We start from the raw sequence: 26,809 nt of genomic DNA, 5'->3' as shown, positions 1-26,809 counted from the left end.
TTTATCCCTCTTCTGTCCTTTCCACCCAACCATATCCCCATTTAAACTTCTCTCCTGTTCTTGCTCTACCTCCCGTTAAACAGTTTTTAGGGTTTTGAAAGTAGAGACAAACTCATTATAAGCAGATCTTTTAAGTTTCTAGGAAGGTAATGTTTTTAATTCTAGTAAAACTGGAGTATTAGTAGAGAATTGCAGGCTTTGTTTCCTAACGAGGTTAAAACTTTCCCCCCAACACCATGTAGTTGCTATGTGACGTCACCAGATGGCAGCAGAAGGGCTTCGTGACTTTTGGCCACTGGCTTTGGAAGGGTTGGGGGAGGGGAGACAACTCCATCTCTGTTGTGTTTTGCTGGTGGACAGCGGAAGGGATTTTCGTCGTGGCTTCAGATGCCTCGAAGCAATACAGCAGGCTGAAAGTAAGTACCCAGAATCGTGGACCTGACTTTACAGCCCACTGCCAACTGAGTATGTGGGCGGGAATTGCTGGGGGAACAGGCAGCAAAGAGGTTATCAGACCCAAGTGCAGTAGCCCCACCCCCTTTCCTTGGTGTTACTGAAGAGTAGTGTGGTGGCTGGTGGGCTTCGGTGTGTCCTCTGTCCCTCAGATATTCATTAGGATTCAGTTCTGTCTACTAGGACTACCAAAAATCTTTGTCCCTGATTTTCTAACCTGTGCCTCAAGAACGTAGAACTGTCCGTTGAGATTCCCCAGAGGGGGAGCTCCAGTTACTCCTTTAGGTATCAAAACCTGCTGACCAAATCCCTTGTAGGGACTTAAGTAGCTTTTTTCTAAAATGTCTCTAACTTTCGCCAGGCCTTGAGATCGTTTAAAACAACATACTCAATGTTGTGTAATCAGCCTAGTTAAATTTAACCTGCCTTTAAGAAAACAATGTAACCAACCTTACCATACCTTTGGACTTCCCATGTATACAGCTTTTACAACCTAAACTAAGTGCATAGCTTTAATTTTAATTTAAGTACTCTTCCGTGACTCTGACCCAGAAGTGTGTGTGTGTGTGTGTGTGTGTGTGTGTGTGTGTGTTGGGGTAATTATTTGCTGAAAGCAGCCAGCAGGTTGAAAGCAGTCTTAGAAAAAACATAAATAAATACATAAATAAAAGCACAAATATCATGTGGATATTGGAAGCAACATGTGGGTATAGGATGAGGTTTTGAGCGCTATTTTGGGTCAGCTTTCCCTTGCAAAATCTGTTAAAGATTTTGATGGGGGGGGAGGTAAATTCCCTCATTCCTTTCCCACATGGTGTTTCCTATACAGTAAATACAGAGCCAAGTCTTTGTCAGAGACAACAGGAACAGACAGACAGCAGAGACAGACAGACATTGCACCTACACACCAGATAGAACAGGCTGCAAACCACAAACAACATACAGAAGAAAAATACACAAAGAAGTGAAGAATTCAAATTTGGCCTCACTCTTGCTCTACACTGTTCCGAAAGGAAGATTTGTTTTTAATTCCTTAATGCAGGATCAATGAAGAAAAGGGCAAGTATTTTCGTGGAGCCTACCCATATCATCCCATGTGCCTTAAATGGTCCCTGCATTGGCTATAATACCTAGAAAAATTGTAAGTACCATGCAAATACTTGGTACATTCTATTGGTTAAGGACTAAATGAACCAAAAATTATGTACATGTGGATCACACTGGGCCCTTTAACATACCCAGGGAGCCATTAGGCACTTCTGCCTAAGGGCTTATCTGCACCTGCATGACCCCTAGAACCCAGAAGTATCAGCCATATGTGGCTGAAATCATTACAATATCCACATACACTGTCATCCTTAAATCTCTTTTAGACCCTTATCCCAGATTACACTTTGAACAATTTAAACAAAGACAGGGAGACTGCAGATCCGGTCATGTGGGCAAATGATTTACAAAGCAAAGACTGTCAGAATTAGAATTAATTCTTAAATTCACCAGTGGTGTTCTTTACCTGTAGTTGGTACCCAGGTTCATCTTTCACAACGGGCAGAATTACACTTCTCCTGATAAAAGCCCAGGGGATTTAGCAGCCCTTGAGCTGCTCCTTCCAGGCACTTTCTTTGCTATGGGAAAGGACCTAATGGCTGATTATAAGTAACAGCTGTGTCCTTTGTTGTGGAAAAGAAGCCTAATTGGAAATCAATCTCGGTTAATAAACATAAGCAGAAACTTTATCAGCAACCCCAAACTCCAATTATGATACAGAATTTTCTTTCTTACAGTCTCTGATAAACCTGGCTAATACACTACCTATTGCCAGCCACATTGGAGGCAGAGCTATAGCTAAATTCTCCTTTGTGTAATCTAATATTTCCTAAGCAAGCCTATTAGTAAATTCTTTATATCATAAATTTTATTGCTGCAAGGTTCAGGAGAGACATCATCACCTCCATTCAGGAGAGAAAACACATTCTCTCTACCTTTTACCAAAAATGCATCTGAAGATAGCCACATTCTTCTCAACTTTGAGAATCCCCCAAAGGATGTTGTCTCAAGGGACTAACTATGTGGATCTTAGTGGCTCCCAGAGGATAGAGCAGGAGAGATTTACCCCAAAGATCAGCTGGTATGCCGAGAAAGGAGCTTGCAGAGTTACCATGTGACTCAATGTGACCTTTGGTGGCACTTTTTTGACTTCCTAAAGTGAAATCTTTAGTTTTGTTCTCAGTAACAGAAGGTTTGGCAGGATAGACCTCCTCTCTCCCATTTCTGAAAAATCTGTCATTATGCCTATGACATTTGTCCCAAGAGCAACCACTTCTCTCCGTGTGAAATGAGACACCAAGATTATCTTAGTAAATATACCTTGATCCCCAAGGAAAATAGTTCACAATAGACACTGTTGCCTAGATATCTAATGTTGAAATATAATGTCTGGGTATTAACAGAAATATGTTGAGTGGGGCCCATGGGAATTACTTCTCCCAGTAATAACAGCCAAGTGGAGTTTCATCATCTGTCACTTAACCCCTTACCCTTTCCAGTGTTCCCAAGGACAGACAAGTGATTATATGACATAGAACAATGAATGATTTTGTGTCCTGAGACCTTGTCAGGATTATGCTTATGCCATAAACAGTACCATTTGTGTCTTTCACAATGTGAGATTTTTTTTTAATAGCAATAAATCACAAGCTATATCTGTATCGGTGTTATTGGCTGCAGTTTGCCTAGTTGTCTCATTTCCCCTTGGTAGATGGCCATTGGCAAACATTGGTTATTTTATTATTAGTTTAATTACTAATGTGGAGGTTTAGATAAGAAAGGCCCTATGGACTCATATCTTTGAGTTCTTAGTCACTAGGGAATGGCACAATTTGAAAGGATTAAAAGGATTGGGAAATGCGGCCTTGTTGGAGGAAGTGTATCCCAAGGGGTTGGCTCAAAAGGTTTCAAAAGGCCCACCATGCCCAGTCTCTCTCTCTCTCTCTCTCTCTCTCTCTCTCTCTCTCTCTCTCTCTCTCTCTCTGTCTCTCCTCTCCCCCACCCCCCACGACAGATGAAGATGTAGTTCTCATACCACATGCTCACTGCCAATACCTACTAAACCTCTGAAACCATAAGCAAGCCCTATGTTAAATGTTTCCTTTTAAAAGAGCTGCCTTGGTCATGGTGTCTTTTCACAGCAACAGAACAGTGACTAAGAAAACTTAGATTAACATTCAGGTAACAAACACATCACACCTTGCCCAGTAATATGTATGTGTGTAGGCTACAGAATGGCCACAGGCCACAAAGGATTAAAGAAGTCTCAGGGTTCATAGAAGGCCCTGAAGAAGCGGGACAAAGGGCTGACACACATGCATGAGGCCCCGAGGTCTCTAGGAAAGACAGAAGATATTGGTGAGCTCCCAGGGAGGGTGGCCAGAGGCACACAGAGCTGTGTTGTCATGTGAGCCAAGCTTCAGAAGCATGGGATTAGTATGGATTGGACAGAAAGGCTGAGAAACAGCAGGATGAGCTAAGGGCAAGTCCAGTGGGCTCTGTCAAGCAGTGGGCACCGTGCTGAGCTGTGGAAGAAAGTGGGCAGTCTGCTTCTCTCTCTTTTCCTAGCACAGCACTGCAGGCACAGGGATGGACAACTTCAAGTTGTACAACCAGAAGAGGGACTTTCCATTAATCACAAGTGCTAGAGAGACATGGAGTGTCGGTGACATCAAGAAGACATAGCCACCTGTAACTTACAGAGTTCACTAGCCTCTTGGGAACATCCCTTCAAGGTAGCCAGCTCCTTGACGGTGTCATAGAAAAGAATTTCAGCACGAGTCACAGTGAGGCAAGTTGGCGGATTAAATATCTAGACAGGAGGTTACAAAGGGAAAGGGTAGTATACAATCCCTAAGCGGGAGTGGGCTCCTTGAAGGAGTCTTACTTATTTGTTTTACCCTGACATTATCCTTGCAGAGGTCCAAACCAATGAGGCTACTGGATTTTGAATTTTTCAAGATAGAGTTTCGTGCAGGCCGATTGGCTTCAATTTTGTTATATAGCTGAGGCTGGTCTTGAATTCTAATCTTCTCCCCCCACCTCCAAAGTGTTGATATAACAGATGTGTGTGACAGCTGGCAACTTTCCTCACCTTAACAAACAAGACCTCAGACCAAATTAGAAAAGAAATAGAAATCTCACAGAAGCTGAGATGAGAAACTGGCCCAATGTTCTTTCCAGCCCTGTGCTCTCCATCAAATGCAGTGTTAGGAAAATTCAGAGCCTGCCCTCTCTGCTTCTCCCTGTCTCAAGGCTGTCCTCTAGAGTTGTCTATGGCTACCCTCTATTAAACTGAGAGCTAATCACTCCCAGAATACAGTGTCTTCTAGCTCAGTGTCCACACAGGGTTACACAGCCTCCAAATAAGAGGGTCTCTATTCTTATGACCTGCTCTGGGGCTGATTGTTACTGATATCATAACGTTATGGTTGAGTTGATGAACGGCTATTACTTTCTGTAATAGAAATGCTAGCTCATTCAACTGGGAAACCAAGAGACTGACATTCCAGAAAATTAGCAGAAAACAAACAAGCCAACGTTCTCCCACTTACTAAACATATAAAGCTTATCTTCTAAGAAAGGGACTCGACAGATATGTGGGGAATGTTGGTAAGAAAAAAATCAACAACTGGGTATATGACCCTTACAGCAATAGCTGGAATAGTCGGGTTCATAGAGCATCATGGAATGATGGCGGTTAGAGGGGAGGGAGCAAAAAAAAAAAATGGAAGTTGCAGTTTTATGGAGACAGAGTTCCAGCTTTGAAGGCTGAAAAGGTTCTGGAAATGGAGTGTGCAACATTCTGAAGGCTCCTAACACTAACACTACTGAGCTGTACACGTAAAAATGTTCAAAAGGATAAACTTGTTATCATGCATGTTTTACCAAAAAAAATACCCTCATGATACATTGTTCATTAAAATATCTCCACCTGAGAATATCAATTGATCTTGAATTCAAGCTTTTTTTTTTGAGAGAGTTTTTCTATCACATCTTTTCAGTATCTTAAATTTAGCATTAACATTCCTGTTGGATAATCTTGATTGTCAGCTTGATTGGATTGGGAATCAACTAAGAAATAAACCATTTGATAGGTCTGTATGGGTATTTCCAGATGGATTATATGACAAAGTCCCACCTCCCTAGAAGGAAGCACCTTCCTATAGACCTTCCCTTGGATGCCTCAGCTATGGGAAGGGCCTAGGTTCAACTATTGCTTCTTTACCTGCTCTCCTTCAACCCTGCTGGTGAGTGGGCTGTATCTACTTTGTTGCTGCTGCCCTAGTCCACTTGAGTAGATAGAATCCAGCTTATCTGCCACTGATAATGAAGACTAGGGACTCTACATGAATCCTCCTGACCTTCATCACTAGATGGAACTCCTGAGGCCATGCACCTCATCAGATGAGCAGCTACTGGGCTCTAAGCCTCTCCAGTGCACATTCAGCCATTTTGGACTACCCAGTTTGCATTCTATCTGACAATATAATTAATCCCACTTGTAATATACTTTCTATCAGTTCTAGAGAGCCCACATACAATATTGAATTCATATATCTAAATTCAATCTTACAAAGATTAGATTTATTTAGCATTAAAATAATAGGTGATTTCAATTTTGATACATTTATATTTTCTAACCTTTAAAAAAAATGCCTCCCAGAAACACCTCATGTTTCCATTGAAATTTTGCTTATTGACTCTTCTCACTCACAAGAATAATTAACAGAGAACTTAACCGATTTGATAATGATCCTAAGCTCCCACATCACAGAGTCACTGTTTCTGAGACTGTGAACCTGAAACCTTGAACTCTACTTAAACTCTGGGCTTCAATTTCATGTCAGCAAAATAACAAAAACAGTGTACTCTGGAAAACAGTGGATCATTGATGAATCTGAGTTCAACTTGCTGAACTTCAGCATTACTGAACTCTGGTTAATGCTGTTATATAGCAAAGATGTGAACCCACAATACAAAATCCTCATCGTGTGGCATCCTGGAACTGATACAGGTGGAAATGTACTGTCCTCTGTACAGCAAGAGGAGCAAGGATCTGAAGTTCATAGCCAACTCATCAAAGCCTCAACTTCATTCTATGACCTTTGCTAATACCTGGAACCCAAGAGTGATCAATAAATGGAGACACGATTTACAAATGAATGAATGATTGTTGCCAATATGCCAACCTTGTCAGTGCTGGCAGCACCTCCTTGAAGCAGGTACCTGTGTGTGGCAAATGAATAGCGATATCATCTCACATGAATCATAGTCCTGTTGGCCTATGACTGATAACAATCTTTTAATACATTATTTACATCTGGCCTCCCATGAGATCTCGGTGCAGCGTGTCATTAGATTTATGAAGATTATCTTCAGTAATAATTGAGCTTAAGATCTTGAGGGATGTGAAATGAGTGTTGACTTTCACACAAAACTCTACAGGTACTTAGAATTAAAAAAAAGACTTATCAAGAGAATAATAAGTAATAGGCTATGCCACTGACTGGATGGACCTGTGAATTTTCTATCAGTGAACTCATTATTTTAACATGATTTGAGTTAATTACCACAACTGAAGAAGAAACTATTAGGTAAGAGAAGTTATACTTCAGTTGGGGACCTGAGTCATGTCTCTGGAGCTTCCCTGTGCAGATTAGCATAATGCAGAAAAGGGAATCCTGATGCAGGCAGGAAAACTTGAGGAGTCGAGTGCACAGTACCAAGCCTGTGTGGCACAAAATCAAACTTAACAGATTTGATAATATGAAGCAGTCATCGTCATGATCCTGCATATTGTGTAAGTGGGCTTATTAGGCTGCAAAGATGGATATAAGCCGCTGCCTGAGAAATTATTTTCTTAAAAGCCAAAAGGAAAATATAGGAAATAAGAAAAAAAGAAGAAAGAATATCTCTAATTTTAAAAAGGCATAATGCAGGAACCACAGTAAACTGAGAAAATAAAAGAAGATGTCAGTAAAGTGGAAAACAGATCAGTGGAAGTTAGCTAATATGAAAAAAACATCAAAATGATATTAGAAATTTTAAAACAACTACATGAACTGGGGTGGGCATCTCATCATCACTGTATGCACAGAGTAAAAGATAAAGACATTGGTTGAGACAGACAAGATATTTAAAGAACTCCCAACTAAAACTTTCTCAAACTTGGTGAAAGATATAGGTTCACACATCTAAGAAGCTCAACAACCCCAAACAGGCTGCACTCTAAGAACATAATGCTTACATCAAAGCCAAACTGTTGAAGGACAAAGACAGAGGGGGAAAAATAGATAGCTTGGATATATGTAACCTCAGCACTTGGGAGGCTGAGGCAGGAGGATGGCAAGATACCAACCAGCCTGGGTAACATAGATTCTGGCTGGAACAGAGAGATCTTAGAAGAAGAAAAAAAAGTCTTAGAAAAAATTGCAGCGAGAAGATGTGTATGTCCAGGGAGTAACAACTCAAAATTATTCAGTAGAGTGCATGGAGGAGTCATCCAAACTCAAGCCAGGAATGCAAAAGAGTCTTTCAAGTGCTGACAGTAAAGAAAGGTCGACTCCAAGCTCTGCACATAGTGGAATCACTTCTGGTCTTGTATATGTGATGTGGAGTCCCCAGATGAAGAAAAACAAACAGAAACCACTGCCAGGGTGCTGGGGGCAGGCTAGACATCTTATGTTCAACAGGATGATATTAAAATTACTTGTCAATAGAGTTGGCTGTTCCCATCATGCATCTGATGTTTTGGGCAGAAAGGGGGAATAAATTCTATACCAACAGTCGGAAACACAATCTCCCCAATTTCAGAATTGTCTGTTCCTCCACTCTATCTGAACTCATCAATATTTCATTAAAATTTGCTCATAGATGAGTTACCTAAAGCTAGTGATTTATGCTGAGAACACTCACACTTACCCCTTGAGTATTTTAGCTTTGTAATAAATGCTCTCTCCAAATTCCTTATACTGTTTTCTCTGAGTTCTTTCTCTTACAATAAAATCATATAAATATTGGGCAGAGGTATGTTGACAGAGGTTTCTGTCCTGCCCAGTTCCACAGCTATTCAGTCCCAAAGAAACACACAGAGGTCTACATTAATTATAATCTGGTTGGCCTGTTAGTTCAGGCTTTCTTATTAACTCACTTTTATATCTTACATTAACCCATAATTCTTGCCAGTGTTGCCATGTGGCTTGGTACCTTTATCAGTGAGGTATTCTCATCCTGCTTCCTCTTCATCTGGGTTACAACTGTAGACTGAGTCTTTCCTCTTTCCAGAATTCTAATCTGGTTGCTCCACCTATGCTTTCTGCCTGGTCACCCTGCCTATACTTCCTGACTGGCTACAATACAACTGACTAATCTTTACAGTGTACAAACCATTCTCCCACATCACTACCCCTCCTTTAAAAAAAAATAAAAAACAAGAACTCTGAATCTACTATGCTTTGTTTAGCTTTTCTCCTGAACATTATCCATGAAAACTTGTAACCAACATTCTAAACAAAGGAAAATATCCATAGTCCATTTTGGGGGGAATGTGGGCACAGTTTTCCAGGCTATTTCCTGCTGATTGGGGGCACTGATAATCTTATAGGGACCTAAAGAAAATTTAAGATTATGGTCAAGTCCTGACTTGAAAATTCTGTGAGGCTTGATCATCTCAGCCAGCAGTCTTGAAACTGTTCTGGATGTAGAACTCAGAGGAAACTTCCACAGAGGTTCTCTGAAATTTTGGATCATCTGGGCCATCAACACCTATTGGAGATTTCTCAGGGGTAGTCTTCCTTGATCAAACCTGATTTTTCTTAATCTAGAGGGAATCCACAGCCTCTCATTTCCTGTGGAAACAAAAGCAAAACCTCTTCTCCAAACAAAATACCTTTTGACTTAAATTTTGGAGACAAGGCATTTAAAAATACTTATGTTGGATTAATTCAGCAGCATTTATAATCAACTGTCTTTTAGCAGTTGTTCCTGCCTCAGCCATCAAACAATTCAAAGAAAACAAAATAACATGCAGTATCCAGATTCTCTGTGTGTTTTTCTTCTTTACGTGGCTTTATTTAAAACTCTTTTTATTTTTCTTTTTCATCTTTCATTTTTTTGAGACAGCATTTCTCTATGTATCTTGAGCTCTCCTGGAACTCACTCTGTAGACCATGATGTCCTTGAACCCACAGAGATCTGCCTGCCTCTGCCTCCCTAGTGCTGGGATTAAAGGTGTGTGCCACCACTCCCAACTTTTCTCTTAAAGGTCTTTATCCTTCTTCTTTTCTATCCCAAGCCTACATATATTTTTAAATACACTGTAAACCATTTAGAGGATCTTTTTCATCTGAATCTATTTTTACTGTATATCTCTCTTTTGCTGGCCACATGAGTCTTTAATTTGATAAGTGATATGGCTAGGATTAAAGCTGTGAATTTAACAACTGAAGCCACCCCATTCCTTAGCTTTCTGAGAATCTAGCTTCATGGCAGAGGTACTGGCAGAAACCACATTTATTGCCATAACTCTGTGGAGTTTCAAGGTCCCTGCCACCACCAAGAAACATGTTGTCAGCTATAAACACCATTTAAGTGCTTTGTGGAAGAGTCTCTTAAAAGGGCTGCAAGCAGTCAAAGCTGAATCAAGAAGCCTCTCTTAAATGAGACACACTTGTCTCTAGCAAATAGAGTCCACCAAAGAAAATGCTGCTACCAAGAAACCGTGCTTAACTCTGTTCCTTTTGTGGCTAGAATTCTTTCCCAAAGTCTCTCAGGTTTTACGTGGATTTAGTTGTCCACGTTGGCACAGTTTGTTGACAGGTTTCTGTCTGGCCCATTCCCACAGCTGTTCAGTCCCAAAGAAACATACAGAGGTCTACATTAATCATAAACTAGTTGGCCTATTAGGCTTCTTATTAATCGATTCTTACATCTTAATTAGTAAGAAAAATAAGTCACATAAAGATGGAATATACACAGAGTCTGAATTATGTATACTATTGTGTTTTCTTTGTATTTTTTGACTATGAATGAGCTAAGTACAGAGAGATATTTCATTGTGTATCCACATATATATTTTAAAGGGATTTCAAAATTTGAGTCTAAGGATATGTTGCTTTGGAAAAGAGATTCTGCTTTGGTTTCCATAGAAGATGAGAACCTATGGATTCCTTCCAGACAAATGGGCTTTAATGGACCAAGACTCCCTGAAAGGTCACTATGAACATCCCCCCAAAACACTTCATCCAACAAAAAGCAGGAAGTAGTTTAAAGAGAACTACACCAAATTCCCTAAATGATTGTTTATAAATGTTTGTTTACATTTAAAGGGGATATTGCATAGAGATGAATACTTTGCATTGGTATGGATCTTGGTCTCTTGATACAAATTTAAGGTCAATTTTGTTATATGTGTATTTCTGCTCTTTATTAAGGTGTTGTGTGTGCAGCTTATTTAAAATGTAATGCATAATTAAGAAATATAGGTTAATAGAGAGTCCATTATACTAGTAAAGCCTGTAGTCATGTTAGTTAGGTTTTCTAGATATATAGAGATATATTTTAGTTAGATAGATAATCTTCAAATCCCTCAAAGACCTACAGAATATGACATTTAAAATGTTTTAAGAACTTAGGACTATTCATGACAATGGGACACATCTGTTCCTGGCAGCACCAATCTACTTCAAGAGGAAGATGGGCATTAAAGAGGCTCCTCATGCAGTTTCTTAGCCATTTGGGCAAGGAACTGCTCTTGCCTGAACTGTTTAACTGGACATGAAGGACCCATAGAGAAATGATGGCTGAACTTTCCTAAAGGTGAGATGATCCTTCAGGGTTCCTACTTCATAAAAGAGTTTGATAGACATTCTTCAGGATACAGAAAAAATTGACTGACAACCTGCCAATATAGGCGGAGCCGTGTTTGAAATTTCTTGCTTCCTGAAAAGTATTATAAATACTATGGGCCTATAGGCTGAAGATGGATGCCCCAATGGTACAAAAGAACTTTGTGTGACTGTCCGGGCATCCAGATGTCTCTGTCAATTCTAGAGTTTTCGAAGTTGCTTACAATGCACTTCCTGTTAACTTAGGTAATATTATATCCTTCTGGAGTACTTAATGGAGTTGAAGGATAGTTATAATTATAGGTTGATGTGGGAGTGTCATATATCAATCTGTTGATTTCATTGGTTAAGGAATAAAGAAACTCCCTAGGCCCCTTGATAGGCCAACCCTTAGGTGGGTGGAGGAAACAGAACAGAGGGCTGGGAGAAAGAAGCTGAGTCAGTGAGTTGCCATGGTTCTCTCATTCCAGGCAGAAGCAGGTTAAGATCATTCCTGGTAAGCCAGCTCGTGAGCTACATAGATATTAGAAATGGGCTAGTCCAGGTGTGAGAGTTAGCCGAGAAAAGGCTAGATGTAATGGGCCAAGCGGTGTTTAAAAGAATACAGTTTCCGTGTAATTATTTCGGGGCATAAGCTAAGCTAGCCATGTGGGCGGCCAGGTGCCGGGGACGCAGCCCCGCCGCTCTTAATTCAACAATAGGTTTTTTAGTTATGATAAAAGATAAAGTAGTATAAATATTGTAAGTGTAATTCTTGCTTGATAACTGTTTTGTTATATGTAATTTTACTATGTTAAATTTAAAACCATCCTTCTTATTGAAACAGAAAAGGGGAAGTCCTTCTGTATATTTTTTGCTTTTATTGGTTAATGAATAAAAAAATCTGCCTTGGCTTGTGATAGGGCAGGTTAGAGCTAGGTGGAGAAAACTAAACTGAATGCTAAGAGAAAGAAGGCAGAGTCAGGAGATGCCACAAAACTGTCAGAGGAGAAAGACATATGTCACCAGCTGGAACCTTGCCAGAAGGCCACAATCCTCATGCTAAAATATAAAATAATAGACATGGCTTAATTTAAGAGATATGAGTAAGCTAGAAATATGCATAAGCTAAGAGGCCAAGTAGTGTTGTAATTAATACAGTTTCTGTATGGTTATTTCTAGTCTGGGCAGCTGGGAACAAACAAGCGGCCTCCGACTAAGAGGTCTCTATCTATTCATGAGATCTCCCCAGGCCCTCACAGCCATCAATATATCCACTGTAAATATATGTTCAATAAAATTGAGACTAAGAGAAAATGTTCCCAGAATGAAACTCAAGAATAATTAACAAGAATGACAAACCCTTTGACAAACTAATAAAAAGAGAGAAAAGACCCAGGATTTTGAAAATTATACATGAAGGGGATATTGTAGCAAAGGAAAGGAAAGGAAAGGAAAGGAAAGGAAAGGAAAGGAAAGGAAAGGAAAGGAAAGGAAAGGAAAGGAAAGGAAAGGAAAGGAAGGAAGAAAAGAAGGAAGGAAGGAGAGATAGATAGATAGATAGATAGATAGATAGATAGATAGATAGATAGATAGATAGATAGACAGACAATAAATCCCTAGTAAAACCTATATCATTACTGGGAAATGCTCTGAAAACATATTCCAAAACCTGGGAAACCAGAAAGAAATAGATGGATTTCTAAATGCATATAACTTATCCAAAATTGAAGCTGGAGTATATAAAGAACTCCAATAGAGGAACCATTACTGGCAATGAGATTAAAGCTGTAATTAGAAGTACTCCCACAAAGAAAAGTCCAGGTCTTCAAGGACTCATAGCTGGATTCAACTAAAGCTTAAGAAAGATCTAACATCAACGCTCCTCAGATGGTTCAGCCAAATTGAAGGGGAAAGAACCAAAACTATTCTGTGAAAGCATAATTATTCTCACATGGAAACCAGAGGATGACAAAAACAGATAAAGATGACTACAGGGCAATTTACCTGATGAACATAGAGGCACAAGTTCTTAGCTAAATGCTTGCAAACACAATTGAGGAAAAAATATGAAGATTGCATCATGTAGAGTTCATCTTGAATATACAGGATGGTTTGACATATATAGATTGATAAATGATATATGGCATATCAAGAAACTTAAGGAAAAATCACGTGATCTTATGGGCAGATGCAGAAAATCTTCTTGATAAAGCTCAACATGCTATCATGACAAAGTGCTGGAGAAGTGAAGATTGGATGGAATATACTTCAAAGTAATGAACACCATGGACAATAACCTGTCTCCAATATTATCCTACATGGGGAAATGAAAATCACTTTCTAAAACAATCAAGAATGAGACGAGGATATCCACTACCACCTCTCTTATTCAGTATAGTGCTACAATACAAGGGATGAAATTAGGAAATAAAGAAGCCAAATTATCCCTATTTTCAAAAGACATGGATACATAATTAAAAGATCCTTTATCCTGTACCAGAAACAGTTTAGACTTATAAATATTACACGTACATTTGCAGGATACAAAATCAACATATAACAACCAGTAGTCTCCACACATAACAATAATGATCTCACAGAAAACTACATTAGAGAATATATTCCATCTGAAATATTGGGGGAAATTAAATAACTATTCTAGTTTGCGTTTCTACTACTGTGCTGAGCACCATGGCCAAAGGCAACTTAGAGGTGGAAAGAATTATTTCCATTCACATTGCCCAATCACAATACATCATGAAGTGAAATAGGAGCAGAAATTGAAGCAGAAACTGAAGCTCACCTCTCAAACATCAAGCAGGAGGCAGAGAACACACTGGGAACTGTACCAGTCTGTTGGAAACTCCAATAGCAGTGATAAACCTCGATCAACAAGGCCACACCTCTTCATCGCTCCCAAACAGTTTCACCAACTAGGATCCAAGTATTCAAATACAGGGGTATGTGGAAGCCATTCTGTTGTTGAATATCATCTTAACTATGTAAAAATTGTTGTATTGTTTATGCTGCATTTGTTTAGTGATGTAAGGATATGTGTTTAATTATGTAACGATGTGTTGCATTTGTTTCACCTTGCCAGCCTAAGGCATCTGATTGGTCTAATAAAGAACTAAACTCCAAATAACTAGGCAGAGAAAGGCTAGACGGGGCTGGTGTGTAGAGAGAAGAAGTATGAGGAGAAATCTATAGAAAGAGAGAGGGAAGAACAAGAGAAGAAAGGAGAGAAGGAGGGATATACCTTGGTCCAGAAGCCAGGCAGACGTGAGAAGCAGTGAAAGTAAGGTATACAGAAGGAACAAAAGTAAAAAGGCCCGAGGCAAAAGGTAGATAATGAGAAACAGGAAATTTAAGTTAGGAGAGCTATCCAGAAACAAGCTTAAGCTAGATGGAACATCAAATCTAATAATAAGACTCTGCATCATGATTTGGGAGCTGATTGGTGGCCCGAAAGAAAAAGCCTGGTACACCATTCTCAGAAAACCAGCACAAAACTATAGCCACTACTCTCATTCTTTAAAATTTATTTGAACAGAGTGAATATTAAGCTTTGTATGGATTAGAAAAAAAATGGATGATTAGGGGAGAAGTCAATTTCTTCAAAAGTAACGGATAATACTTGCAATTTTTCTAGAGAAGGGTACCTGAGGGAAATTTCTTTGCTACAAAAAAATAGTTGAGGGTAATTGTTGAGCATAAGTTTTACACATGGAATACATGTGCTGTGATGTGAGACCCGGATGCACAGCCTAACCAGAAAAAAAAGGAGAGACAAAGAGAATGTAAGTTGACTCTGGGGGAAAAAAAAAAAAAAAAAAAAAAAAAGCTTAGTAAAATAGTGAGTACCGGAATTTCAGATTTCAGATTCTTACTGCTGGCTGCTGTCCTAAAAACCAGGAAGACAGACAGAATCAGAAGGAAACAGATTTACTCCTGGAACCTAAGGCAGGAGAGCTAGTTGGGAAACAGGGCTGAGAAAGGGAAGCTTCTCAAGCCCCTGGTTCTAATTCCATCTCAGGGCTGACACCCTGGAGCTTCTACATAATGAGCTCCACACCCTGGAAAAGGAGCTGTGCTGGCCTTTCCTAGAGCATTGCAAACAGACTGTTTGACAAGGCTGACGGCCTAGGCCCTCGTCCACACTCCTGTGATCTAGGTGTTACTAAGGACCCCACTGATGAACGTTTTCTCTTTACTAGTGCCCCCTTCTCAAGCTTCAAGCATGCACAGAGCACCTGCAAACAGGCTCCTCTTCAAGGGCAGAATTCTGTAGAAAACACAGGGATCCCTGACCACTAAACTCAGCTACAGCTGATTAGCCTCACAGTTTCTGGGTCACACACAGCTGCTGCTGAGGCACAGACATAACATCCCTCTCCTGATGCAGATGCTCGACTCCATCCGAGTCCTCTTGTCTTCCTGCTTCATTCCCACATCCTGCAAAGGAGTCTGAGGGACACTCTTCTGTCTCCTGAGTAGAGGACCCTGAGTCATGAAGGAACTCCTGTGTCTCTCGAGCAGATGAGCACCCTGCATCCTTGAGGATGATCATCAGGTCACCCAGTTAGCTGCATCAGTTCATTCCTGCTGCCAGTGACAGGCACTGAGGAAAAGAGCAGAGTCCTTCCTGCCTCAGATCTCCATCTTCAGGGTGTAACAGCACAAAGGGGGTTTAGGAGACAAATGGGGCTACATTAAAACAATGGTCAAGAGCACTTCACAAGAGAGGGATCTTATTCCCAATGACTCTGTTTTCTTCTTCATCAAGATCAATTAGCCCTTGACCTCTGAGTACCAGTGTTAAAGACACATTCAATTTTTGCAGCAGAATACATTTGAGATGTGAAAGGAAGGGGGCATTACCGATGTCCTCTTTCTACTAGGACACCCTGTGGAGGAGGTGGTTGTTAAAGATGAAGCAAAAGAAAAGCATATTGCATAGACTGTAATCACAGAAAGGCTGAACAATCCTGATTTAGAGGCCAAACTGGGCTGTGTGGCAAGTCTGATTTGACAAGAAGTGGGGAAGAGGAAGAAGAGGAGGAAGGAGACAGAAGGGACAAGATTAAGAGAGTTAGGGCGAGCACATCTGTAACTCTCACAAGAGAAAGGCTGTGGCACAAGGAGGTTTGGGACCAGTGCACGGTACAGAGTAGAACTAAGCCTTAAAACAAAAAATACAAAACAAAAAAGTGGGAGTGGGGTGGCTGGGGCTGGGGCTCTGTTGCACAGTTTTTGCCTCGATTTCATGCTCATCGCTGCACCTAATACCAGCATTTGAAAAATGGAAGCATCAGAAGTTCAAGATCATCCCCAGCTAAGTGGAATTTGAAATAAGCCTGGAATACATAAAACATCCTCTAAAAAGAACAATGGAAGAAGGGGAAAGATGAGGGAAGACGGGAAAGACAGACAGAAGCGCAAATGTGGCTGCTTCTGTCACAGATACGCAGGTTTAACTGATCTCAAGCAGGATCATGAAAATGAAGCAGGAAACACGAGGGAGAACAGAGGGTACTGAGGCTCTTTAGATACTAATCAAGTCATAATAGGTGTCTTCCCCCTGCAATTATATGTGAATATGATTTTCTCCGGTCCCACTTTCCCTGGTGCTTTCATCATAGGCACCTGGCAAAAGTCCAGTTCCTTTGCCTGCGCTGTGACTCACAGACAACGAAATGCCTGTGAGCATGAAGTCAGTTAACACCGTCTGACAGCTTACCCACAGGTGACAATTGACCTGTAGTTGTCATCAGATGTGGAAACACACAGGCTAGACAGAAATTTTCAACAGTTTACTTGCCCTCAATAAACTGACATGAACCTTCAGGAATAAGAGTCCCAAAGAACAAGGTATTGGATAGAAGACCAGAAGTGTGAGACAAAGAGGACAAAAAGGAAGGGACTAGGAAGCTGACGACTTATACAAGGAAGTTTATTAAGAAGTTCAGCATCTTATATACTATTAGTGGGGGGGGGGGGATAATCACCAAGTTCAGCAGAGAGCCAAATCAGATAATGCTGGGGAAAAGAACACAAGATACATCAGACATACACCTGTTACAGCTGATACTCACAACCCAGAGGGAAGAGTCACAGCTCCAGAAACTGCAACCTTCACTCCTTCAAGGCATTGACTCCAGCCTCAGACTGGCCTTGCCAAATTCACTCTGAAATGATCTCTTCTGTCTCTTTAAGAGATAAGCCACACCCACTCCTTCCCCTGTGTGCTGAGACAGGCTGATATTCAGCTTCCAGCATGAGTTCTATCTCTTTTTCCCTGGCGACCTGGCTTGCTGCCAGGGACCAACCACCTTCAAGGACCTGCCATGTTGTCTCCTGCCCCATCCCTACCTGGGAATGGCTGCTCTTGGGACCCACTGCTCCCTTCCTGCCACCACATGGCCCTCTGCTACTGCTTGGGTACCTGGTGCGTTTCTGATGTCTGCCGCCAGCAAGGATCCTGCAGCATTTTTAATTTTTCCATTACACACTCCTTTGAGGACCCAGAACTAAAGTTCCTGCTGTCCTTTCTTCAGACCCTCTGAAAAAGTCCTTGGTCCGTCTACCTTTCTACAACAAATGACCACAGCCAGTCTTTCCTGTCAAGCAGGGTGCCCAGAGATGGGACATGGCATTTAATATGGGGCAGGTGAGGGCTGAACAAACTGCTTGTCTGAAAGAACTTAGTGCCATCTGTCTTAGGAAATAGGCCAGCTCTGGAGAGAGTAGGATCATGGCAGGAGACTAGAGCGAACAAGGGGGTCAGAGTCTTCTCACGTCAAACAGTGTCTGGATGGAGAAAGCATGGGCTGCAGAGACCCAGAGACGCTGGACACCTATTTCCAAACGGAAAGAACAGGCAGGGATGTCTACCTGCAACCCAAGGCCGAGACAGCAGGATCACCACAACTTCAAGTAGGGCCTTTATAGGGAGATCCTGCCTCAAAACAAATGGTTTTAAATAAAAAACAAAGAGCTGTACACCATAGTACAAGACTATGATTCTAGAACTCAAGAGGCAGAGGCAGGAGCAAGAGGATCACCATATGTTTGACACATAGTGAGATTATCTCAAAAAAAAAAAAAAAGCTAACGAATTCAATAAACGAGTGTGTGAATGAATGTATGGAAAGGGCAAGCAGGAGAGATGAGTAGACATTATGGACCAAATTGCAAAGACCTTCCTTATGTGTTACACTAAGAGGTTTGGGTTACTTATTAGGCAAAGGGACCCACTCAAGATTCCAGTGACAGAGGAAGGATAAAGAGACTGTCATGAGTCATGTCAGTGTCTTGGTCCATTTTATGTTCCTACAACAAAAAGTTTCCAACTGGGTAAATAACAGACAACAGAAGCCAGTTCGGCATTCTGAAAGCAGGGATGTCTAATTGACAAGGTGTGACAACCGGCCAGGGCCTTCATGCTGTTTGTTAATGTCTCACCTTAGTCACTACTCAAAGGTCTTGCCCCCAAATGCCATCGACAGGGGAACTGAGAGATGTTTCCCAAATGAGAACTCTGGGCCACAGTTCCAACCACAGCCATCAGAGTTACACTGTAGGGAGATCAGTCAGGGAACAGGAGGAAAGCAGGCTGCAGAGGTGGGAAGAAAGCAAAGCCAGTCAGGGCTGATCAAGTTACAGCAATGCAGAAACAGTGAGACCTGAGGAAAGACTGAGTGGGGTGGGGGAGGGGGAGATAAATCCAAGAAACAGCTGTGGAAGGACAACAGATCCATAGAGGGGAGCCCACAGTGGGACAAAGGGATTCAGGCTTCTTTCAGACTCCAGGCTTTGCTGTTGTTTGCACATAATTCAAATCATTCCTGACACTATATGCTAGAATTTTATGTGTCATGATCGTAACATAATTTGATGAAATTTTAATGTTAAAAATAAAAACAGTCACTTTGGCTGACAGGTTCATCAACCATAGGTTCCATGCCACCATCTCAAGAAACATCTGCCAAAATTCTTAGCATATAAGGTAAAGCAGAACCCCCAAGATTCAATGTTGCTTGAAACATTTCCTTGGCTCTTGTCACCACTAGGCCTGGGACTCTATCAAATCACTTCTTAGGCAGCACTGGTCCTTGCAACCAGGCTCTAAGGTCAGATCTAATTGAATCAGACATCTTATCTCAAGGTCTTCATAAGAACAAGCAGGCCCTGGTCCTCCTACAACAGAGTAGAGATTAGAGCTCTGGCTGAGGGCTTGAGGATTCTGCCATTCTTACTCTGGTCCAGAAACAATACCCTCAGGAGATGTGCTGGGCAACTCTGACTGCTCTGTGTACTAGATCAAAGGCATGCCAACTGGATCCTTTAAAAAATGCGTTTAACTTTTTAATTTAACTTTATCTATTAGTTTATTTATGTGTGGTTGATTTTGCACATCTGTGCACATGCAACACCATCTGTGTGTTTGGTGCCTGCCGAGGCCAGAAGATGGGGTCTGTTCCCCTGGATCTGGAGTCATGAGTGGAGTGGAAATGTTCTCAAACAACTCAGACAACTCTCTAGCCTCATCAATTAGCTTTTTCTTCTTCTTCTTCTTCTTTTTTTTTTTTTTTTTTTTTTTTTTTTTTTTTTTTTTTTTTTTTGGCTCTCTAGTGTTCTCAGCACAGAATCCAAACACCATTGCCTGGACACAGTGATCCTCATGCTGAAAGGGAGTGCTGCCCAGCTCACAGTGGTTCCCTTTCATTGAGAACTGCCCCATTACTACCCTGTCTCCAGTCAGACACTGTGTTCACAGGACATGGCCCCTGCTCATATGGTTAGCTGCTAAGCAAGGCTGACACCTTGATGTACAAACGCCTACATTAATGCAACTTGAACAGTGTCCTTCCATGTTCCTCTTAGACTTTATTGTGCTAGATAAGCATGTCCAGGGGGCATTCTTGTTCATTTAATCTTTTAAACACGTTCTCCATGACCTTAAACTGAGCGTGCTCAGGAATGTGCTCCTAACTGAACATGCTGAAAAATGATCGGGTTTCTAAATGAACATGCTTTAGGATCTCTGATTAAAATTCCCAGAGCCCAGCGATCTGCCTTTTTACTCCTGCTTCCAGCCGTCTTTGCCAGTCTAGTGCCAGTCACCTTTGTACCCAGTTGGACCTGGTCCAGAAATTCTGGGCTCCTCCCCTAAACCCGCCCATTCAGAGCTCAGGCTCTGACAGAGAGGCCAGCCACACCCCTGCCTGGGGCTCACAGTCTAGCCGCGCTCTGCCCTCCCCACCTTGCCGGGCTCCTTTCACTGCCCAAGCTCACCCCCTGACTCCGCCTACGACCAGAGCTCACATTTGGCTCCGCCCTCTCCCGGTCGCGTCTTGAAGTTCATCTGGGCCTAAGCCTCGGGGATCAGATTGTCTTGAGCATCTAGCGATGGCGGCAGTGACCTGGAGAGTGGTGCGGCGCTGGTGTCCGAGGTAAGCCGGCAGCCTCGGCTCTCTGGCCCAAAGTTGCCAGCGAGGTTTGTCGCCCGCCCGCGGAGCCGCCCGCTCTGTCATCTGGTCTGGCTAGCAGGACAGCAGGATCCTCCTTTGGCGGTTTCGCAGCGAGAGAGCTCTAAATAGGGACCTCGAATGTCCTTCCTCTGCTGAAGCCAGAAGGGTAAGAATGGACGCGCTCTGCCCACCTCTGCCAAGCAGGGAGAGTTGTAAGCTCTGGTTCTGGGAGGCGCCCATGCCTGCAGGCCGAGCCCGGAACTTCCTAGGGCTCTAAGGCTGCACTGTGACCAAGATTGCCAGTTTTCTGAACGCTGCACAGGAGCAATCCGTTATCACTAGCGTGGTTTTCAAACACTAGTCAGAGAAGTGGCTGGTAAGAGCGACCCAAATGAAACAACCCAAAGAAATTGCGCCCCAGGAACAAAGCCTGGAGCCTGGTGGTTGCAGTAACGCGGTGGTGGCATGAGTGACTTTCTCAAAAGGCAAAACCTACACGTCATTTGAAAAAAGTTTGTGCCAGTCTGTGAGAAGTTGCTGACTTGGAGAAAATATTGTAGATAAGCATGTCATTCTGATTAATAGGGCTTGGGACCAGTGGGTAATTCTGCTGCAGAAAGGAAGAGGTAGGAACAAATAAAAACCACTGTTTGTAGTCTCCCGCAGGTCTTTAGATTCCCAGTGGCTCAGGTGCACTTGGGCAGACCAAAGATGAGAGCCAGTCAGCAGGACTTTGAAAATGCAGTGAACCAAGTGAAACTCTTGAAGAAGGACCCAGGAAACCAAGTGAAGCTGCAACTCTATGCGCTTTATAAGCAGGTAATGGGCTGAGGTCAGATGTGATTTATACACATTTGGAGCAAATCATTCCTGAAGTTGATATGCTTCTAACAGGCAGCTTTGCATGGTTGGGATGTGGCTTGTGATTCAGGCTTTGTTTAGGTTTGCTTTTTAGGTTGGGTCTTGATATACTTTCAAAGAACCGAGTTGCCCCTCTGCTTCTCTCCAGAATAAAGAGACTTGAAAGAAAGAACATTCATGTTTACATGTTTAGGACCTCTGCTTTGGAGTTCTTCCTGAGTAGAGTAATTACTGAAAAGGTGTTTCAGGGCAGTGGGGGGAAATTTGAATATTGACTGAGTTTTACTAACTGTTATTTAGTGGTATCCTGGATATTGTTAATGGTGCCATGTTTATATAATAAAATGTTGGTGTTCTGGGGAAATGGAAAGTAAGTATTTAAGGGTGGAGGTGTTTGGGATGTTTGAAACCAATTAAAATGAACAAAAAAGAAAATAGGTGAAGCACATAAGGTAAAATTTAATAACTGTTAATGGGATATTATAACTCATGTATTTGTGAATGTTTGAAAATTTTTATAGTCATTGAGGAACTAAAGGTTATAATGGAAAGATTTCACTCATAAGTCTGCCAGCCTGAACTCCTGTGTTACCATATATTATTTTTATCATTTCTACTAGGTGATTAGAATCAGTGTCTCTGTGTGGATGTCCTGGTGGTTTTTTTTATTATATACTTATTTTTATTGATATTTATTGAGCTCTACATTTTTCTCTGCTCCCCTCCCTGCCTCTCCCTTCCCCTCTTCAACCCTCCCCCTAAAGTCCCCATGCTCCCAATTTACTCAGGAGCTCTTTTCTTTTTCTACTTTCTACTTCCCCTGTAGAGTAGATCTATGTAAGTCTCTCTTAGTGTCCTCATTGTTGTCTAAGTTCTCTGGGATTGTTGTTTGTAGTCTGGTTTTCTTTGCTTTATGTTTAAAAACCACCTATGAGTGAGTACATGTGATAATTGTCTTTCTGGGTCTGGGTTACCTCACTCAAAATAAAGTTTTCTAGCTCCACCAATTTTTTTGCATAATTCCAGGTGTTGATTTTTTCTGCTATGTAATACTCCATTGTGTAAATGTACCACATTTTCCTTATCCATTCTTCAGTCACAGGGCATTTAGGTTGTTTCCAGGTTCTGGCTATGACAAACAGTGTTGCTGTGAACATAGTTGAGCACATGTCCTGGTGGCACGATTGAGCATCCTTTGGATAGATACCCAAAAGTGGTATTACTGGGTCTTGAGGAAGGGTGTTTCCTAATTTTCTGAGAAATCACCACACCGACATCCAAAGGGACTGTCCCAGCTTGCATTCCCACCAGCAATGCAGAAGTGTTCTTTTTTTTCCATTTTCCCCACATCCTCTCCAGCATAAGTTGTCATCAGTGTTTTTGATCTTGGCCATTCTTACAGGTGTAAGATGGAATTTCAGAGTTTTGATTTGCATTTCTCTGATGACTAATGATGGTGAACATTTCCTTAAGTGTTTTTCAGCCATTTTAGATTCCTCTGTTGAGAGTTCTCTGTTTAGATCTGTACTCCATTTTTTTTAAAAGTTGGATTATGTGTTCTTTTGGTGTCCAATTTCTTGAGTTCTTTGTATATTTTGGAAATCAGACCTCTGTCTGATTTCCCATTCTATAGGCTGTTGTTTTGTCTTGTTGACCGTGTCCTTTGCTTTACAGAAGCTTTTCAGTTTCAGGAGATCCCATTTATTAATTGTTTCTCTTAGTGTCTGTGCTGCTGGGGTTATATTTAGAAAGTGGTTCCCTGTGCCAATGCGTTCAAATGTGCTTCCCACTTTCTCTTTTATAAGGTTCTGTGTGGCTGGCTTTGTGTTAAGGTCTTTGTTGAGTTTTGTGCATGGTGATAGATATGGGTCTATTTTCATCCTCCTACGTGTTGATATCCAGTTATGCCAGCACCACATGTTAACTATGTTTTCTTTTTTCCATTTGATATTTTTTGCTTTCTTGTCAAAAATCAGGTATTCAAAGATATGTGGATTGATATCCGGGTCTTCTATTCAGTTCCATTGGTCCTCCTGTCTGTCCTTATGCCAAATCCAGTCTGTTTTCAGTACTGTAGCTCTGTAGTAGAGTTTGAAGTCAGGGATTGTGATGCCTCCAGAAGTTCTTTTATTGTTCAGGATTGTTTTGGCTATCCTGGGTTTTCTGCTTTTCCATATGAAGTTGAGTACTGTTCTTTCAAGGTCTTTGAATAATTCTGGTGGGATTTTGATGGACATTGTATTGAATCTGTAGATTGGTAAGATTGCCATTTTTACTATCTTAATTCTGTGTACCCAAAAGTATGTGAGATCCTTCCACTTTTTGGTGTCTTCTTCAATTTCTTTCCTCAAAGATTTAAAGTTCTTGTCATATAAGTGTTCCACTTGTTTGATTACAGTTACTCTGAGATATTTTATGCTATTTGTGGCTATTGTGAAGGGTGTTGATTCTCTGATTTCTTCCCTGGTCCTTTTATCATCTGTATACAGGAGGGCTACTGACTTTTTTGAGTTAATCCTGCTACATTGCTGAAAGTGTTTATGAGTTGTAGAAGTTCCTTGGTAGAAGTTTTGGGATCACTTATGTAAACTATCATATCATCAGCAAACAGTGAGAGTTTGACTTCTTCTTTTCCAATTTGTATCCCCTTGATTTCCTCTTGGTGTCTTATTGCTCTAGCTAGGATCTCAAGAACTATATTGAATAGATATGGAGAGAGTGGACAACCTTGTTCCTGATTTCAGTGGACTCTCTGGGAATGTCTCTCCATTTAGTTTGATGTTAGCTGTTGGCTTGCTGTATATTGCCTTAATTATGTTTAGGTATGTTCCTTGTATGCCTGCTCTCTCCAAGACCTTTATCATGAAGGGTTGTTGTATTTTGCCTAATGCTTTTTCAGCATCTAATGAGATGATCATGTGGTTTTTATTTTTAAGCTTGTTTATATAGAAGATTACATTGACAGATTTTCATATGTTGAACCATCCCTGCATCTGTGGGATGAAGCCAACTTGATCATGGTGGATGATGGTTCTGATGTGTTCTTGGATTCAATTTGCCAGTATTTTATTTAGTATTGTTGCATCAATGTTCGTGAATTAGTCTGTAATTCTCTTGCTTAAGTAATGTCTTTCTGTGGTTTGGGTATCAGGTTAATTGTAGCCTCATAAAAAGAGTTTGGCAATGTTCCTTCTGTTTCTATTGTGTGGGATAATTTGAGGAGTATTGGTATTAGCTCTTCTTTGAAAGTCTTGTAGAATTCTGAGCTGAAACCATCTGGTCCTGGGCTTTTTTTTTGGTTGGGAGACTTTTGATGACTGTTTCTATTTCCTCAGCAGTTATAGATCTGCTTAAGTTGCTTATCTGGTCTTGATTTAATTTTGGTAAGTGATATTTACTTACCAGAAAGTCATACATTTCCTTTAAGTTTTCCAATTTTGTGGAGTACAGGTTTTCAAAATATGACCTGATGATTCTCTGTATTTCCTCCATGTCTGTTATGACTCCTTTTCATTTTTGATTTTATTAATTTGGATATTCTCTCTCTGCCTTTTGGTTAGTTTGGATAAAGGTTTGTCAATTTTATTGATTTTCTCGAAGAACCAGCTCTTTATCTCATTGGTTCTTTGTATTGTTTTCTTTGTTTCTATTTTGTTGATTTCAGCTCTCACTTTGATTATTTCCTGTCATCTAGTTCTCTTAGATGAGTTTGCTCATTTTTGTTCTAAAGTTTTCGAATGTTCTGTTAATTCACTAGTGTGGGATTTTTCTAGCTTCTTATGTAAGCGTTGAGTGCTATGAACTTTCCTCTTAACACTGCTTTTATTGTGTCCCATAAACATGGGTATGTTGTGTGGTCATTTTCATTGAATTTTAGAAGGTCTTTAATTTCTCTCTTTATTTCTTCCTTGACCCATTGATGCTTCAGGTGAGCACAGTTTAATTTCCATGTGTTTGTGGGTTTTCTAGAATTAGTATTGCTTTTGACTTCTAGTTTTATACCATGGTGGTCTGATAAGATACTTTGGGTTCTTCCAATTTTTTTTTGTATTTGTTGAGGTTTTTTGTTACCAAGTATGTGGTCAATTTTTGACAAGCTTCCATGAGGTGCTGAGAAGAAGCTGAAATAGACACTCCCCTCCCCTAGTTGCTTTTGGTCAGAGTATTTTTTATCACAGCAATAAAAACCCTCACTCAGAAAATGGAAGTGTACATTCAAAAATTTTACTTGTCCAAAAAGACTTTGCCCTCAGCTGCTAGAGTCTAGCTCTGGATTTAAGGTATATGGTGGTCTCAGGGTAGGTAGGTTGACCTATGGGTTAGGGCTCTGGCAAAGAGTGGACACGGAAACTGCAGAGAACTTCTTCATTGGCAATAGTCCACCTGTATTTTCATATATCCATCAGTCTGGGGTATTTCCTCTTCATAACTCTTGGAGAGAAGACAATAGAAGTGTCACATTGACTTCAGCTCTGAACTCTATTCTGTGCGTTTTTGCCCTCCGTTAGTTAAGCTTCTATTTTTTTTTTTCCATGTGAGGAACTTTAACCATGAATACCCCAGCTTGCAAAAGTTCTGTGAGTGTTTTTAGTGGATGTGAACTGAGGTGGTCTTAGAAACTGCACAGCCCTAAGCTTTGCTGTCTGTCTGGAGTTAGGACTGACTGGTCAGCAGTTTGGATGGAGAAATGCAAGGACCAGGAACAAATAGAAGCCAGTACCTGTAATCTCCAGCAGGTCCTTAGCTTCCCACTGACAGAGGGAATTCTGTGCAGCCCTTTGTGTGCTCGGTTTTGTGTTACTTCCCAGATGGTTGACTACAGTGGGTGACTTTGGATGAGCGAAGCCTCCACTTCCTGTCATCTCCAATTCTCTTCTGTCCTCCATGAACTGACTCCAGGGCATAATTTATACATTTGAAATTGTTTGAAAATCTCTTTTGAAAAGTAGCTGAGTGGGATGTTAATTCATTTCAAGATATGCACCCTACCTCCCCTCACACAAAATCAGTTTTCTTTGTATTCTTGGAGTGCTATTCAGTTAAGCTTCCTGGGGACCAGGAACTGAAGACGCCATCCCTACCTGCACCAACTACAGCTCTTTGAGCAGTTAGCAGGAGTTTATCACTAAATTCCTGGTTCTATCC

At 41.1% G+C, this 26,809-nt stretch overlaps 1 protein-coding gene across 3 annotated transcripts in view; it reads left to right on the top strand.

Annotated features, from left to right (window-relative positions):
- Positions 1–315: 315 nt before the first annotated feature.
- LOC102002577 (enoyl-CoA delta isomerase 2, mitochondrial) overlaps positions 316–26,809 on the top strand; it is a 40,922-nt gene continuing 14,428 nt past the window's right edge. Inside the window, exons 1-2 of one of the 3 annotated variants that reach the window (XM_013349123.2) lie at positions 316–416; positions 21,460–21,622. In XM_013349123.2, the coding sequence (XP_013204577.1) occupies positions 21,515–21,622 (108 nt within the window). In that variant the 5' untranslated portion in view covers positions 316–416; positions 21,460–21,514. Of the gene's footprint in view, positions 417–20,485; positions 20,970–21,459; positions 21,623–26,809 lie in introns of those variants that run through there. The other 2 variants (XM_005355037.2, XM_005355038.2) reach the window with 2 other exon arrangements.

Source organism: Microtus ochrogaster, chromosome 16 (genome assembly GCF_000317375.1).
Source record: "Microtus ochrogaster isolate Prairie Vole_2 chromosome 16, MicOch1.0, whole genome shotgun sequence".
Classification (NCBI taxonomy): Eukaryota; Metazoa; Chordata; class Mammalia; order Rodentia; family Cricetidae; genus Microtus; species Microtus ochrogaster.
Note: the sequence above shows the minus strand (reverse complement) of the source record. Positions and strands in the feature narration are given on the sequence as shown.